This window comes from Planococcus citri, chromosome 3 (genome assembly GCF_950023065.1).
Source record: "Planococcus citri chromosome 3, ihPlaCitr1.1, whole genome shotgun sequence".
Taxonomy (NCBI): Eukaryota; Metazoa; Arthropoda; class Insecta; order Hemiptera; family Pseudococcidae; genus Planococcus; species Planococcus citri.
The window spans coordinates 9,091,663-9,107,058 of record NC_088679.1 but is presented as its reverse complement, the minus strand read 5'-3'; the positions used below and the strand labels follow the sequence as shown (position 1 = coordinate 9,107,058).

General features: G+C 35.1%; 2 protein-coding genes across 4 annotated transcripts in view; one reads left to right on the top strand and one right to left on the bottom strand.

Moving 5' to 3' along the window:
* LOC135840158 (neuroligin-4, X-linked-like) overlaps positions 1–15,396 on the bottom strand; it is a 642,239-nt gene that overhangs the window by 159,056 nt on the left and 467,787 nt on the right. The window lies entirely within an intron of this gene.
* LOC135840159 (uncharacterized) overlaps positions 11,769–15,396 on the top strand; it is a 58,169-nt gene continuing 54,541 nt past the window's right edge. The window contains exons 1-2 of one of the 2 annotated variants that reach the window (XM_065356539.1): positions 11,769–12,080; positions 12,289–12,372. In XM_065356539.1, the coding sequence (XP_065212611.1) occupies positions 12,009–12,080; positions 12,289–12,372 (156 nt within the window). In that variant the 5' untranslated portion in view covers positions 11,769–12,008. The remainder of the gene's footprint in view (positions 12,081–12,288; positions 12,373–15,396) is intronic. The other variant, XM_065356538.1, reaches the window with a different exon arrangement.

Sequence of the window (15,396 nt, the reverse complement as noted above, 5' to 3'; positions counted from 1 at the left end):
CTGTTATGCATGCCTTTCAGCATAATTTTGTCAATAGGGTACATATCTTCTTTTCAATTCTGGCATTTATGATGGTGAGTAGTAGCTTCCAAGCTTGTCCGACCAGACCAAAAAAACCGGACCGGACCTTGGACCTCTAAAAAAAATTTATGCGAATATTGACCAAACAGATGGCCCTTTTCAAAAAAAATAACAGGGACAGACTGATACCAAAGATCTTTCTAAAAAATCGGACCAATGACCGTGGTTTGGACCTCAGTTATGTCCAATTTTTCAAATTTATAATGCCATTTTAGATACCTATTTCGAATAAATTTCCATTGTGATTTAATTTCTTTCTAAGTTTCAATGTTTTGAAAGTAAAAATCCCATTTTTCAACTCATCTTATGTGTTAGGAAGCTTTTTTCTTTCTGAAAAATGAAGACTGTTTTTTGGACCTGGGATGACCCATGACCACGATGAAAATTTCTGGTCAGGACTGGACTGGACTGACCTACAAAGACAAAAAATGCAGAACCGAATGCCCGGAATAGACCATTTGAAAGCTCCAAACTAGGACCTTGATTTTGGAGCAACAGTAAAACCTGAGTGGTCCTACAAGCCTGGTAGCTTCAGCGTGTGGCTCATTAAAATGATGGTTCTAAATTCAGAGCATTTTTGCGAGTTATTCTTTTTTGGTATTGGTACAAACTTTACTGCTTTGAAGTACTGCTGCTGCATACCTTCCTTGTTGTATATTTCATTTATTATCTTCAACAGCTTCTTTTCATACTCTGGTGTTAGATGTTTAATCAAGTCTACTGGTATGAGATCTTCCCCCACTGCTCTGTGGTTTCTGGCTCTCTTCACTGTGTTCCTCAGCTGCCCACATTTCAATTTGTGATGGCTTCTCTATGAAAATTCCATTTGAGCCGGATGTGTGTCATCTCTATACAAGTTCTTATATGTATTTAGTTGATCCAGACCTCTTCTGTTTCTTGATTGTTAACACGATACTGTCTGTCTTTTCTTCACATAGTATAGGTACTTATGCTATTCCACTTCTCCTTTTCTTGTGAGCGACCATCAAATTCTTGAACTGGTCAAAAAAATTGAAGAAGAGTTCAAAAATACGAGCTAGTACTTACAACTTACATCGCAGGCTAATTTCATTTTTTTATTTTCTGCGATTTTTTGACAATCTAAATTCCAACAATAATTATTTTATAATCTGATCCGAATTGGTCAAAATTGAAGTAGAAAGCTGAAATTTTGCTACTTAATAGGTAAGTAGGTACCCTTCTTCTGACCTTTCGAACGATTACTGATGGTTTCGAGCAGTGTTGGAGTCTTTGGCGAATTTTTAGATTCTATTAGAAAAATTGCCAGTAAAAAAGACCAAATTGAAATTAAGCAACTAAACTCCATTCAAAACCACTCATTCACCTTCCTGTTTCCAACCATTTCATCACTTTTCTAATCAATTCAACAACCAGAAAAAAATGACGAAACTCGATCGATTTAATAGGTACCTAATCTACCTACCTATTGTAATGCTTACCTACCAGAAAAAAATGAACGTATAGCTATGTAATTTCCTCGAATGTTTTCACTCGCTGGTTATTTTCACTCGCATTATTATCTTTCGCGAAACGAATAATAATTCAAAAATTGTTATATTCTCATTAAAAACGTGATTTAAAAAGGGATGAAAAACACACCCGAGTTAATCTTCGCATTCCAAAAACCAAAAAAAAGGGGGTCAATTTCCATATTTTTTTTCACCTTTCGAGACAATTTCAACGTACAAGGGAGTGGAAAAAAATTACAAACACCGAATTTCTCTACAACAACAACTGTATTCCGCTCTGGCTAGGCTGATGCGACGAATGAACTACCACAAATATTTCAAAAAATCCGCAACTCTTTACGCGCCAACTTACCCTTTTTTTTTTCAGGCGCCATATTTCACTGAAACATAATTATTTTCGTATTTTTTTCGCCATAAATTAATCACACGCGTCACCTCATAAAGCTCGCAACAACGTTCACGCGACCTAAAACCTAAGCTTGTGCTAAAATAGGTGAAAATGTGCCCTCGCAACACTGTATCCTATCCTTCGAGGTATATAGTAAGTACGAAGAGAAGAGGAAAATCCTTTCTGTTTTCGCTTCGCTTTTCTCTCAACTGAGGTATAACCAAAAATGCATTCTAACCCCGTGAAAATTTTCTTCGTCGATGAAAAAACATTGTGCGATGTGTTCGCGTTTCGCCTTCTTTCATCTAACACGAATACATAAAATGAAACCACCGCCAGCGCCACATCACCGTGTCTCTTTTGCCGCGAGTTAAAATCACTTATTTTGTCTCATTTTCTTGTACATCTACCTACTCTTCTCTCATATATATATTCGCTGCACAAAACCGACTTAATTAACCCACCATTTATCATCTTCTCCTAGCCGTTTTCCTTTGTCTATGCTCAAAGTTCGTAAGTTGCTCTACGTACAGCACCCGCAGCGCAGCCGGAATCAATCAACCGACACACATCTCATCACGTATGAGTCTATGCCAATATCGTTCATTCAGTTTGAATGGAGAAAACTTGCTGACTAAAGGCTTTTTACTGTAAACTACCGCGAAACCTTCAAAATCAACGATCCACATTAACCAGAGTACAATGTATCAGACGCTGTCTTGTCTTTAAAACTAAATTAATGCTCGACTTTTTGCCCTTTTGTTTTCTAATTCTACGTAAAATCACGCGAAAGATAAAATTAGGCGGAGTATTCGATCATTAATTAGATCATTTTGATGGGTACATTTCCCCGTACCCCCCCCCCCATTTTGGAAGGGGCAGTAAAAAGCATCTAGAAGGATAGTGCTGGGTTAGTGCTGGTTAGTGCACGTATCGCCGACGTTAGTGCACGCCCCCTTCACCCCCATTTTTTAAAAAATATGTGGGGGGGGTACAGGGAAACGTGGTACCCCCCATTCGCGGAAGGGGGTTAAAAACCACCTAGAAGGATAGTGCTGGGTTAGTGCTGGATAGTGCACGCATTCCCGACGTTAGTGCACTCCCCCTTCAACCCAATTTTTTAAAAAATTTGTGGTGGGGGGTACAGGGAAATGCTGTACCCCCCCCCCATTCACGGAAGGAGGTTAAAAACCACCTAGAATGATAGTGCTAGGTTAGTGCTGGATAGTGCACGCATCCCTAACGTTAGTGCACACTTTCTTCACCCCCTTTTTTAAAAAAAAATGTGTGGGGGGGTACGGAGAAATGATTTACAAAAAAAGGGGAAGAACGTTGTTGAAAGGGTTAAAACCCACATAGTTCGATTCAGTTTCGTTAGTGCTGGTTAGTGCACACACTTATACCATTATTCCCCCTCCCCCTCCCTCAATATTAATTAAATGAATAATTTTACACGCTATGGTCCAGTAAAATGAGCATCGAATAGGGAAAATCAAAGTGGCAAGCTGATTTTCGGTATATTGGTCCATTTTGATGTCCTGAAAACGAATCCGAGGAGTCCCCCACTGTACCGAGTGAGCTCCCCCCCCCAAATCGGAGGTTTGGCCAAAATCTCGAATAGTACATATTGACTCTAGCGCAAAAATGGTTTTACAAAATGTTCTTCTACTTGTACGTTAAATTTCCCATCAGATGAGCCATTGATCAATTTTCCAGTCCCAAGGGGGGGGGGGTGGATCTACGGCATTTCGAACATAAGGGGGTTTGGGATAGCTTCATAACGTTGATAGTTAATCATCATTAAATCGGTTATATTGTTGTTTTACCAGGCGAATTATTTGACTCCTGTTACGAGAAGTATTTTTTAACTGTTTCAATGACTTTTCAATCCCTCACCAAGCGGATTTTCTCACACTTTTTCGCAAAATGTGATTTTGTGTCTTTGCTGAAGACTCATCTCTTCCCCTCAAACTTCCTTCAATTTTTCTAAAAGTCCCGTTTCTGTAACATTGAACAAAAATTCCCTTTAGGTACATTTTTTTAAAAGCGTTCCCATAGCAGTCCTGCTAAAAAAAAAATCATTTTCCTCACAAACTTCTAAAAGTTTGGAAGGGAGGAGTGGGATAGGAAATCACTGTAATCCTAATCTGCACTCTTCATACTTTCGGTTTTATGTGAAACAAACAAATTTTGGAGACTCTCATTTCCCAAGACTTGAGTGAACTTGAAGCAAATCTGATTGTGGAATTTTAGAAGAATTACGTAAGGGATTCCAAATCAGTGATAAAATTTGAAAACTTCAACTTGAAATTGGACTTTCAGGCAAACATATTGAAGTTAAAATCTAAAACTGAAAAAAAAAATATTGCGAATACTTTTTTTAGATTTTGTGTGTTTATAATTTCCTAATTTCACAGTTTTACGCTGCCTATTACGATTGAATTGAAAATTTCATTGTGAGAACGAGAAGGTAGGTAGGTGGTAGGTAATAGGTATTCAATGATTAGGGGTGAGAAATATGAAGGAAGGTTCCTTTTAGGGTCGTGCTAGATTCACCGACTCCCAGTCCAAAAGAGTCACTTCACTTTGATGATAATGAATGATACTTTACCAATATTAATTTTATTTGGTGTTACCGTACTATAATGTTATTATTATTATTGAAATGTGTAGTCTGCTTCTCTTATTTGAAATGCCTTCTTTGATCGATATTCGATTTTGAAAAATTATTGTGGTCACTATCAATCAATTTATTTTGAATTTTAATTTTGATTAAAACAATAACTGTTATGAAGTAAGTTGTTACTGGAAAAAATTTCCGAAGTTTCTAAAAATTAATTCAGCGAAATGGGTTTCAGTTTTCAACTCGTAATAATTCTAAAAGTACATAGATAAGTAAGCACTAACATTAGTTATTATAAAATTCATCATTCATGTAGGAAATAGCTAGGAATGATTAGCAGCTACAAATTGAGTATTGAATATTACATATAAAATTTTCAGCTTCTAACCAAGGAGTAAGCTGAATTTGTTGGAGCTCGTGAAATGGATTCAATTTTTTGATAATCTGTTTCAACTTTCAAGTTTTGAAGTTTTGCTGTTTTTCTTTGTTTTTGTTTTTTTTAAATAAAATTGCTCTGCTCTAAATAGTCTAGGTAATTGAATTGTTCATCATTTTTTTTTTTCAAAAACAATTAGGTAACATGAAAAATAAAAATAAAAATTAATTATAACTTTAACTACTTACAGACAGATTGTAGTGCATAGAAATGAGAAAGTTGGTACAATGTGACAGGACTTGGAAAATTTTTAGAGAAAAATGAATGAAATGAAACTGAAAGAGTGAACAGTGAAGTCGAGTGATGATTTGATTTAGATGAACGACTGACTGATTCATTTCAAGTTTGGACTGGAGTCGGTGAATCCAGCACGACCCTTCATTTTATGGCAAATTACATGAATTAGAACAGAACAATTGCACAATTTTTCCAATTTGACCCATATTGAAGAAGATGGATAGGAAAAAGTTGCAGGGGGCTTGGGACCCACAAAGGGTGTTTGCTGTTTGAAACTGGTATTAATATTCCATTCGAGATTTTCACATTTTTTCGTACATTTCAATTCACTTCACGTACGTTATATGGGCAAATAACTAAATGGTGAGGGGCAGGTGGGAGGGGTGACACTGGTAGTCCGCTCTGTACCTCAAAAAAAACAAAGTGAATCACCATCATGCCATTTTTGAATGATTAAAAATATTACGATCAATATTAACTATCAACGTTATGAAGCTATCCCAAACCCCCTTATGTTCGAAATGCCGTAGATCCACCCCCCCTTGGGACTGGAAAATTGATCAATGGCTCATCTGATGGGAAATTTGACGTACAAGTAGAAGAACATTTTGTAAAACCATTTTTGCGCTAGAGTCAATATGTACTATTCGAGATTTTGGCCAAACCTCCGATTTGGGGGGGGGGGGGGGCTCACTCGGTACAGTGGGGGACTCCTCGGATTCGTTTTCAGGACATCAAAATGGACCAATATACCGAAAATCAGCTTGCCACTTTGATTTTCCCTATTCGATGCTCATTTTACTGGACCATAGCGTGTAAAATTATTCATTTAATTAATATTGAGGGAGGGGGAGGGGGAATAATGGTATAAGTGTGTGCACTAACCAGCACTAACGAAACTGAATCGAACTATGTGGGTTTTAACCCTTTCAACAACGTTCTTCCCTTTTTTTTGTAAATAATTTCTCCGTACCCCCCCCCACATTTTTTTTAAAAAAAGGGGGTGAAGAAAGTGTGCACTAACGTTAGGGATGCGTGCACTATCCAGCACTAACCTAGCACTATCATTCTAGGTGGTTTTAACCTCCTTCCGTGAATGCTGGGGGTACAGCATTTCCCTGTACCCCCCCACCACAAATTTTTTTAAAAATTGGGTTGAAGGGGGAGTGCACTAACGTCGGGAATGCGTGCACTATCCAGCACTAACCCAGCACTATCCTTCTAGGTGGTTTTTAACCCCCTTCCGCGAATGGGGGGTACCACGTTTCCCTGTACCCCCCACTTATTTTTTTAAAAATGGGGGTGAAGGGGGCGTGCAGTAACGTCGGCGATACGTGCACTAACCAGCACTAACCTAGCACTATCCTTCTAGGTGCTTTTTACTGCCCCTCCCAAAATGGGGGGGTATGGGGAAATGTACCCCATTTGGATTAAAAAAAATTGATTGTTTTATCACTAACGAAATATTTCGAAAATCCAAACTTTTTGGCTAGAAAGAGTTTTTATCGATCAAAATATTCAGCATTCAATACGACTAAATTGGGGAAAAAATTAAATTCCGACGTAGATTTTTTCTCTCTCAAATGCCTCAGTAAAGGAGAAAAAAACGACTCGAGAAAAAGAAACTTTATCGACATCAGTCCATTAAGCAACCGTAAAGTATTCGTGACATTTCTCGTTTCACTCGTCGAATATACTGTATTAAATTGAAAATCTAGACGAGAAGAAATCTTCGGGTAAACTTTATCGAAGCGTTTATAACGAACTCTATTGAAAAGGATATCGCGGTCAAGGTAACCTCGTGACATATTATACCCCCTGTGCTGCCTTTATCCGCCGGTATGTGAATAACCGATGAAGCGTAAATAGAAAATTTCCTCTTTTTCCTTTAAACTTGACCCGAGAAATTTGTTACATAACGTACATATATTTTGAAAACACCATAAACGTGTCTTGCTGCGCCTACATTTCATCGAAATATACAACGATGAGATGGTCGACGATGACGTAGATTTTCCTTTTTGACTTTTTTTTTTCGTCGTTCAATATCCTATCTTATTCCTACGTACGTTTCGTACATTGTTTAAAAAATAGATAACGATTGAATGGAAACGAGGGCGGGGGATCGAGAAATAATGATCTGGCGACATCGAAATCGAACCAATAAAATAAACCAACCAACCAACAACGCAGTTAAAATGCGGAAAAAATGCCCTCCGAAGCGAGTTCTTGGCTCAATGTTCGATGATATTCTCACTCACTGCCTTTGAAATATCGAGTTTGATGTCAACGAGATGAGAAAAATAAGGGAAAAAAGATCAACGGAGGAAGACACGATGTCGATACGACCACCGAATAAGGAGAGAATCGAAACCCATCCAACCATATATATATACGAGGAGGAAGTATACGTAGAAGCGGATGAGAAGACGAGACGTGAAAAAAAAGGACCAGAGTCAATTGACCGAGTCTCTCGTTACGACCCTCCAGCCTCCCTTTAGGAAAAAAAGCAAAAAGAAAACAAACTCACTCAAAGCCCACCGATTAAAATCGCAATCCTAGAAACTATTCGCCACAGTAAAGATTTTTTTGACGATAATAAAGTTTACGAAAGCTGTTACAAAGGGCGATGAAGAAGGGAGTAAAGTTCTCGGAATAGTATCGTGATTATATTTTGGAGGTTTTTTCTTTATTTTTTTCTCTTTTTTTTTGGTGCTTCGTGTCGCGTCTTGCACGTTTAGGCTGCCATGCCACAGAAACCGGTGTAATTTAGATCTTACTTCCGGTTCCTGTTGTGTAGTTTTCTTTTTTATGTGCATTGTTTGCGAATTCGCCGAAAACAGGCCAAGAAAGATGGGAGAATATCGGAAACGAGGCGAGGTAATTGGAAAAACGAAAGAGAAAACTCATCAGCTGGTTTTTTGCATCGTTCATTGAAGTTGTAGTTGCTGTTGTTTTTTTTTTTGTCTTATAAGCAGGTGTTTACGAGGGGACTTTTTGAACCGGCACTCTTCGATTTGAACAAAACCAAGATGGATTGAAAGAGCAAGTTTTAAAATCTCCGTAACCTTCAAGTCTTAAAATTCATGTTTGGATTTCTGGAATTTTTGAAAATTTTGAAAATTTAAAAAAGCTGTTTCCAGGACGATTTTTAAATTTTTTCATGGAATAAAAAATTTGCTTAAGAAAAGTGAGAGGTGCCAGTTCAAAAATTAACTTTTGATCATTTTACGAGTAAAGGAGGAGTATCGATAAGACCATTTTTTGGGCCCGGACAGTTATCGAATCGACCACTCTTAAAATGTAATAAATATACCAAATACAAATCCGTGGTTAGTTGACCCAAAATGACCACTTTTTGGGCTCCAGGGGTTCCCAAAGTTGCGAATAAAGAAATAATTTTAGAAACCATTGAGTATTATTTTCAAAAACTTTTTTAGCGTAATATATCTGTTTGAACCTGATAAACGTCATGCGAGATGAATTTTTTATTTTTGACCCTCGGGGGCAGAAATTGGGAGACTGATTTTTTGAAAATTTTGGAACCACCATTTTGGACCTATACCCCTTTGATCCCCGCCAAAAAGCTTTATACAGTTAATTAGTATCTGAAAGACGTCCATCTTACCAAATTTTGAGCTCAATAAAATTTTGCGCTGGTACTCAAAAATCCAATTTTCCAATTTTTTGCAATTTCGATATTTTGGGAACCCCTGGAAAACTAGAAACCTGTCATTTGCGCCAAACGTAACGTTTTGTGGTATATACTCAAGAAGTATCCAAATGAAAAAGTTTAATTAAGCTCCCTTTTAGAGCCACCCACTTTAGGCACCACTAAAAAAGGCGTTTATGCATATTTTTTCAAATAATTTGAAGAATTTACATTTGAAACACACTAGCAAGTACTCGATAATTTTTCACATGATTTTTCCTGTAACTTTTAAATTGAGCTATTTGGGGTCAAATTCTGACATTTTTACTTCGTTGAAATCGTGAAAACGTTATTTTCACGTCTTTTCGAAGAGTTGAATCTCAGAATTTGACCTAAAATAGCTCAATTTTGAATGTTACAGGAAAAATCATATGAAAAATTATAAAGCACTTGCTAGTGTGTTTCAAAAATAAATTCTTCAATTTATTTGAAAAAATAGGCATAAACGCCTTTTTTAGGGGTGCCTAAAGTGTGGGGCTCTAAAAAAGGGGTTCAAAATTACGAATATACAGGGAGCCTAATTTTACTTTTTCATCGAGATTATTGAATATATACCTTAAAACGTTACGTTTTGCGCAAATCGCAGGTTTCTAGTTTTCCATGGGTTCCCAAAATATCGAAATTACGAAAAATTGGAAAATTGGATTTTTGAGTACCAGTGCAAAATTTTATTGAGCTCAAAATTTGGTAAGATGGACATCTTTCAGATACTAATTAACTGTAAAAAGCTTTTTAGCGGGGCTCGAAAGGGTAGGTCCAAAATGGTGGTTCCAAAATTTTCAAAAAATCAAACCCCCCCATTTTTGCCCCCGAGGGTCGAAAATGGAAAAATCACATCGCATAACGTTTATCAGGTACGCTGAAAAAGCTTTTGAAAATAATACTCAGTGGTTCCTAAAATTCTTTATTTATTCACAACTTTGGGAACCCCTGGAGCCCAAAAAATGGTCATTTTGGGTCAACTAACGAAGGATTTGTATTTGGGACATTTATTACAACATTTTAAAAGTGGTTAAGTCGATTACTGTCCGGGCCCAAAAAATGGCCTCATCGATACTCCTCCTTTCAGAAAAAGTAAAAAAAAAAACAAATTTTCGAAGAAAGTACAAACGAGCTAGTTGAGAGGGTGTTCAATAAGTCCCAACTAAAATTATGAGTTTTAAAGCTCATTTTTGGCCCTTCCAGAGTGATTTGAAATTTGGAAAATTCGCATGGAAGCTTCAAAAAGGCCAATTTGCGAATTTTTTTGAATCGGATGACGCGTCAAACACACTAGACGATATCCTGTCAAAAATTCACTCGCTTTGTATATATTTTTTTTTTACAAATGTTTTCCGAAATTTTCAAATTGATCAAAACTTTATTTTTGAACTGAGAATTCTGGAATTTTGGTTCATTTTTAGATCTTCCAATGCGATTTGAAATTTTTGAAAAAATTCGGAAAATCGCTGGAGGCTCCAGAATGGCTTGAAACTGATATAGATTTTGATGTCTGGAAGTTGAATAATTGAAAAAATGATTTACATACCTATGTATATTGGTTGCGGTTCACTTTTCTCAAAAAAATGTAAGTAGGTACATGGTACATATAAGGTATATCATAAAAAAGTTTAAGAATCACCGTTAAAATTTAAATTTTCAAAAATTCGTCAAAAATGAACTTTAGCACCTGAAATTTTGGTTACGAAGGTTTTAGGACATGTTACGTATTTCGATCTAGCTCGATTTCGTTCAAATCGAGAAGTGTCAGCTCAAAATGTTCCTTCGTTAAGTTTCCTTCTTTATTATGACTAAAGAAATTTTGTATTTTATTTTCAGACAATTTGTTCAAAAAAATTAACTCTCAATCAAGTACGACAAAAAAGTAAATTTTTCCCAACTTTTTTCAATCTTTTAGGTTATTCTTGTCGTGTTCTCCCCCCCCCCTCTCTAACGAATTTCTCGCTGTTTTGGGTGAACCAAAGTAACGTAACAAATTGAAGCCTTCATGCAGAAGTAAAATAAAATGAAATACTCATCGAGTGAAAAAAAGAGCTGATGTAATCGTTAGAAGTGATCAAAAAAAATTTTTCGCGTGAAAAAATTTTCCAACAACTTTTTTCCTTTATTTATTATTGACTTTGAAGCTTTTTAAAATTACGACAGTGATTGGAAAATTTATAAAGACTGTCTCTATAGTATTTTTTTCACAATTGTTTAACTTTTCTTCGATGATGGTCTTTTTTTGTTCATTTATTCGTTCGCTCCTTCGTTTATTTATTTGTTTGTTAGGTCTTTAATAGGTATACATTGTTTAGTGCTGTAGTAGCCTATTTTTGAAAATGGTAGAAATCGAGGGAAGCAACAGAAGAAACGAAGTTAATGAAAATAAAGTTGAAAAAGTTGCCTTATTTCGACAACAATTACGACGAGGATGAATTTCAGCTTCAAATTCGAGAATCTTTGTCGCATTGATGACGAATTACAAATGTATCAAATCACATCATAAAATTGTGTGTCGAATAAGTGAACGATTAATTGATTTGTGTAGGTACCTACTAATATTTTGTAAACGATGAAACGAGACTGGACATTTTGCGATTGTGTAGAGATAGAGAACTAGAGACTTCATCTGTTCATTGAAATCAACTCTGGTCTCGTGCACACTTCGCATATCTCAAATCGTTGATTTCCTAAAACGTAACTGAAGGGAAATTAAATCGAATTTAAACTTGAAAGTAATTCAAGTTCCTAGAACAGACTGAAAGAAGAGAGGGCCAGAGGGGAGTTGACTAACGATATCGAAGTACCTACTCATTGTGAAAATAATTTATATTTTTCATGCGATATGCAATGATAAGTGATTATATGTATTGCATCTGTTATCTCAATCTATTGGTTTCATTTGGTGCGACTGTTCTTCACGTTTTAGCTCGTTGCTTCTTATAAAGAATAGGTATAGAGAATTTCGGTCGTATATGTTGCTCAATTCAAAGTGACAAGAATTTTATAACTAATGTCGTGTTCGTAGAGTCGATTTTTTTGCTATATTTTCGGTCGAGATGCTCGAAAGAATAATGGAACGGCGACGAAGACTCGAAATTTGGAATTATGAACCTATCGACTTGTCTAAAGTGAGTTTTTATGTCTTTTTAATCTAGCTCGTAATATTTCTCGTTCGTAATTCATAAGATGGTTCCTTGATCGCGTTTGTATTTTGATTTTAAATTGCTAAAAGAGTATTTATTTCATGTGGTTCTTGAAATGTTTGTGGACATATTGTCATGAAATAGGCCATCTTTTTTAATTGATTGTTTTTTTGTTTGTGATTTTTTTGGTTAGAAAAAAGTCGTCGAGTTGCAACAACAGAAGATGGAAAAGCGAAGAATCGAATGTGAAAATTACGAGCCGATTGATTTGACTGAGGTGAGTTTCCATGTAATTTTATTCTTCAGTTTCGTGTTCGTATTTTATGAAGTAGGTTAAGGCGAATACTCCAAGTTGGGCGAGATCTGACCAAATCAGATCCGGATGTCGCCTGGATCCAATTCGATCTGGTCTGATCTGATTAGGTCTTGGCCAGGCCACAGCTTTGACCGGTTTAGATCTGATTCTGTTCAGACGTGATCTGATTAAATAGGAGAAACTCTTAACTAGTTGCTATGTGAACAGATCTGGAGAGTTGTTTAAGTATTTCTTTTCGATCTGGTCAGATGAGATTAGATATTATCCGATCCAGACATTTTCTAGATCTAGCATTTTTCATCTGATCGTATTGAGATCGTAGTTATGATCTGTTGAAAGGCAATAAATTAAGTAACAAGAGAAAATAGTGGAAGAGAAGGTGTAACTACGAAGTTTTCAAGAATTACAGCAGGTATTTGAAAAAAAAATGTTCCATTTGTGAGTTCTTTTGGGTACCTAAATTTAAATGCGATTTTTGAAGTTGAAGCACAAGAATATGTTGCTTGAACGTACCTACGTATTTATTTGAAAATGACCAATGTTTTGAGTGAATGTTTGTTACTTTTTCAAGTTTCACATGATCTGATTGTGTATCTCTATCTAGGTAGGTACAATTTTTTAAAGGAAAAAACATGAATGGTTGATAGTTTTTGTAAAATTTTTAAATCATTACACGAGGAGATTTAAGCTGTTTGAAGATTCTTAGAAACAGATTAACGTAATTTCGAAATGTGGCCTGAGCGTACCTATTCAATTTTAAAGGAGATAAGGATGGAAATTAAACAAAGTGAAAAAAGAGAAAATTTTTTAAAATTTACTAAAAATTATAAAATTGAAAAAAATGAAATTTTTTATCACAGTTCTGCAATATAAAAGGTACCTACATATTTTCTTTTGAACGAATTAAAAGCTGCTGCGTAGCGAAGGAATACGTGGAAGAGGTAGAGAGGAGCTAAGAGTTGGAAAAAACATTTTTTATAAAATAAAAAAATAAAAAAAACGAACAAAACTATTTTTTCTTAGTCTTATAATTTCACCATAACGAATGAGTTAGTATTTGAATATTTTCTGCCAAAGTTGCTTCGAAGAATTTTAAATATTTCTTTGGAGGGAACTTTACATTTGACCAAGGTATATGTAGGTAGATACCTATTTTGGCGAGTAGTAAAAAAAGACGAATTCTTAACGTTATCATTTTTTTTTGCTTTTGTTGAAAAACAAGCTGAGCAATTTTTGCAGCAGTTTTATGTACTCGTAGATATCTACTTAGAAAAGATATTAGAAACCTAGAGAAAAACTAAAAAACTTGTTGAAATCAGCGTATATTGCTTAACAAGATTCAGTACCTACCTATTTGTAAGTACAGGGTGCCCAGAAATATCAAGTATCCCTAAAAAAGTTTTCTACTGAAATACTTTGGTTGGTCACAGTGAATGATGATAATGATAGCACATGATTGGTTGCTGGACTGGAGAGATAACATTCCACCAATCATATGCATCTATTTCACGCTGCCAACCTATATTTTTATTGAAAAACTTTCTTAGCGGTACTCGATATTTCTGGGCACCCAGTACTTGAAAGCTCTAATTTTATTAGGTTGACCGAAAAAAATTATAAATTACAAAAAAATGAGCTCTATTTTTTTCATCTCTCCGGCATTTTTTCTGTTTTGTCAATATTGTAATCACATAGCCTAATTCAAGGTTTTTTTTTCACAAATTATTATCTAATCAATTGAGCTGAAATTGAAAAAGATCGAGAAATTAAATTAATAGTTGGTAAGTAAACATAATTTGCTCGGGTTTTTATCGAAAAAATCCAATAGACGTATTTTAACATGTTGTTTTTCATAAGAAACATTTTTTGAAACTTTTTTGGGATCAAAATTGGTCAAAATTTGCTGTGAAAGTTGCTCTTGTTTCGTTTGTTTTCATATAAAACCTAAAGGTATATTTAAGGGGTATGAAATCATATTTATTCAATTTTTTAAAGTGTTTTTTGAAAGCCAATATTTGTAACAGTTATTCAAGGTCATACAATCATTCAAATTTTTCCCTAAAAATGAATAATATTCTTTCTTTGAGAAACAGACGTTAGCGAGCTAAAATTCTGAAGATAAAGGGATAGAGATGGTAAAAAAATTAGGGAACGAAAATTAAAATAGGGTTCCTAAGAAAATGGGCTCAAATATTTCCCTACTTTTTTACCACCTTTAAAATTTTCACCAAACAGTTCTGATGAAAAATAACCAACTCATATTAGTTATAAGACCAGAGTGTGTACAATTCAGTGATGTACTCATAAACTCGTTTTGATGGAAATTAGCGTGTCTAATTCTTGAAATACAAAACACATTTTTTACTAACTTCTTTTTTTTTTCAAGGAAATCGACTAAAATTTGTATTTCATTTTTCAAAGTCCCCAGAACCATGAATGGAAAATGAAGCTTTTCAAGGGCATCGTGTTCCAAAAGAAGCACAAAACATATTGAAATGGTTTTCAAATCGATTCATTACTTTTGTCGCTTATTTTTGACAAAATTCTTGAGGAGTAGGTAAAAAGGAATTTATGATAAAATTTAAAAAATTTCGTCGTCAAAATTTCTCAAAAATTGTAATTCTATGGAAATTATGCATTTGATTTCATAGAAGGGAAAGTAGGCAAGTAACATTTTTCACAGTAATTTTCACAGAGAAAGATGATGAGTTCAAAAATTCAAATGCGAAATTCTTGAGGTTGAACAATTTTTTTGCATGAAGGATGACGTTAAAAGAAAAAGAGGATGGATGAGAAAATCTTCAGAATTGCTTAATTTTAATTTAAGATTAATTGGCATTATAGTTTTGCATTATTTGATGGCTTCCAATACAACTGTCATTATGTGCATCTTTTTTCTAGTTTTGAGAAAATCGCAAATTGCGAACGAAAAAGTATTTTCGGGCATAACACTTTTGTATTTTAGGTAAAAACATTGTAGAAAAA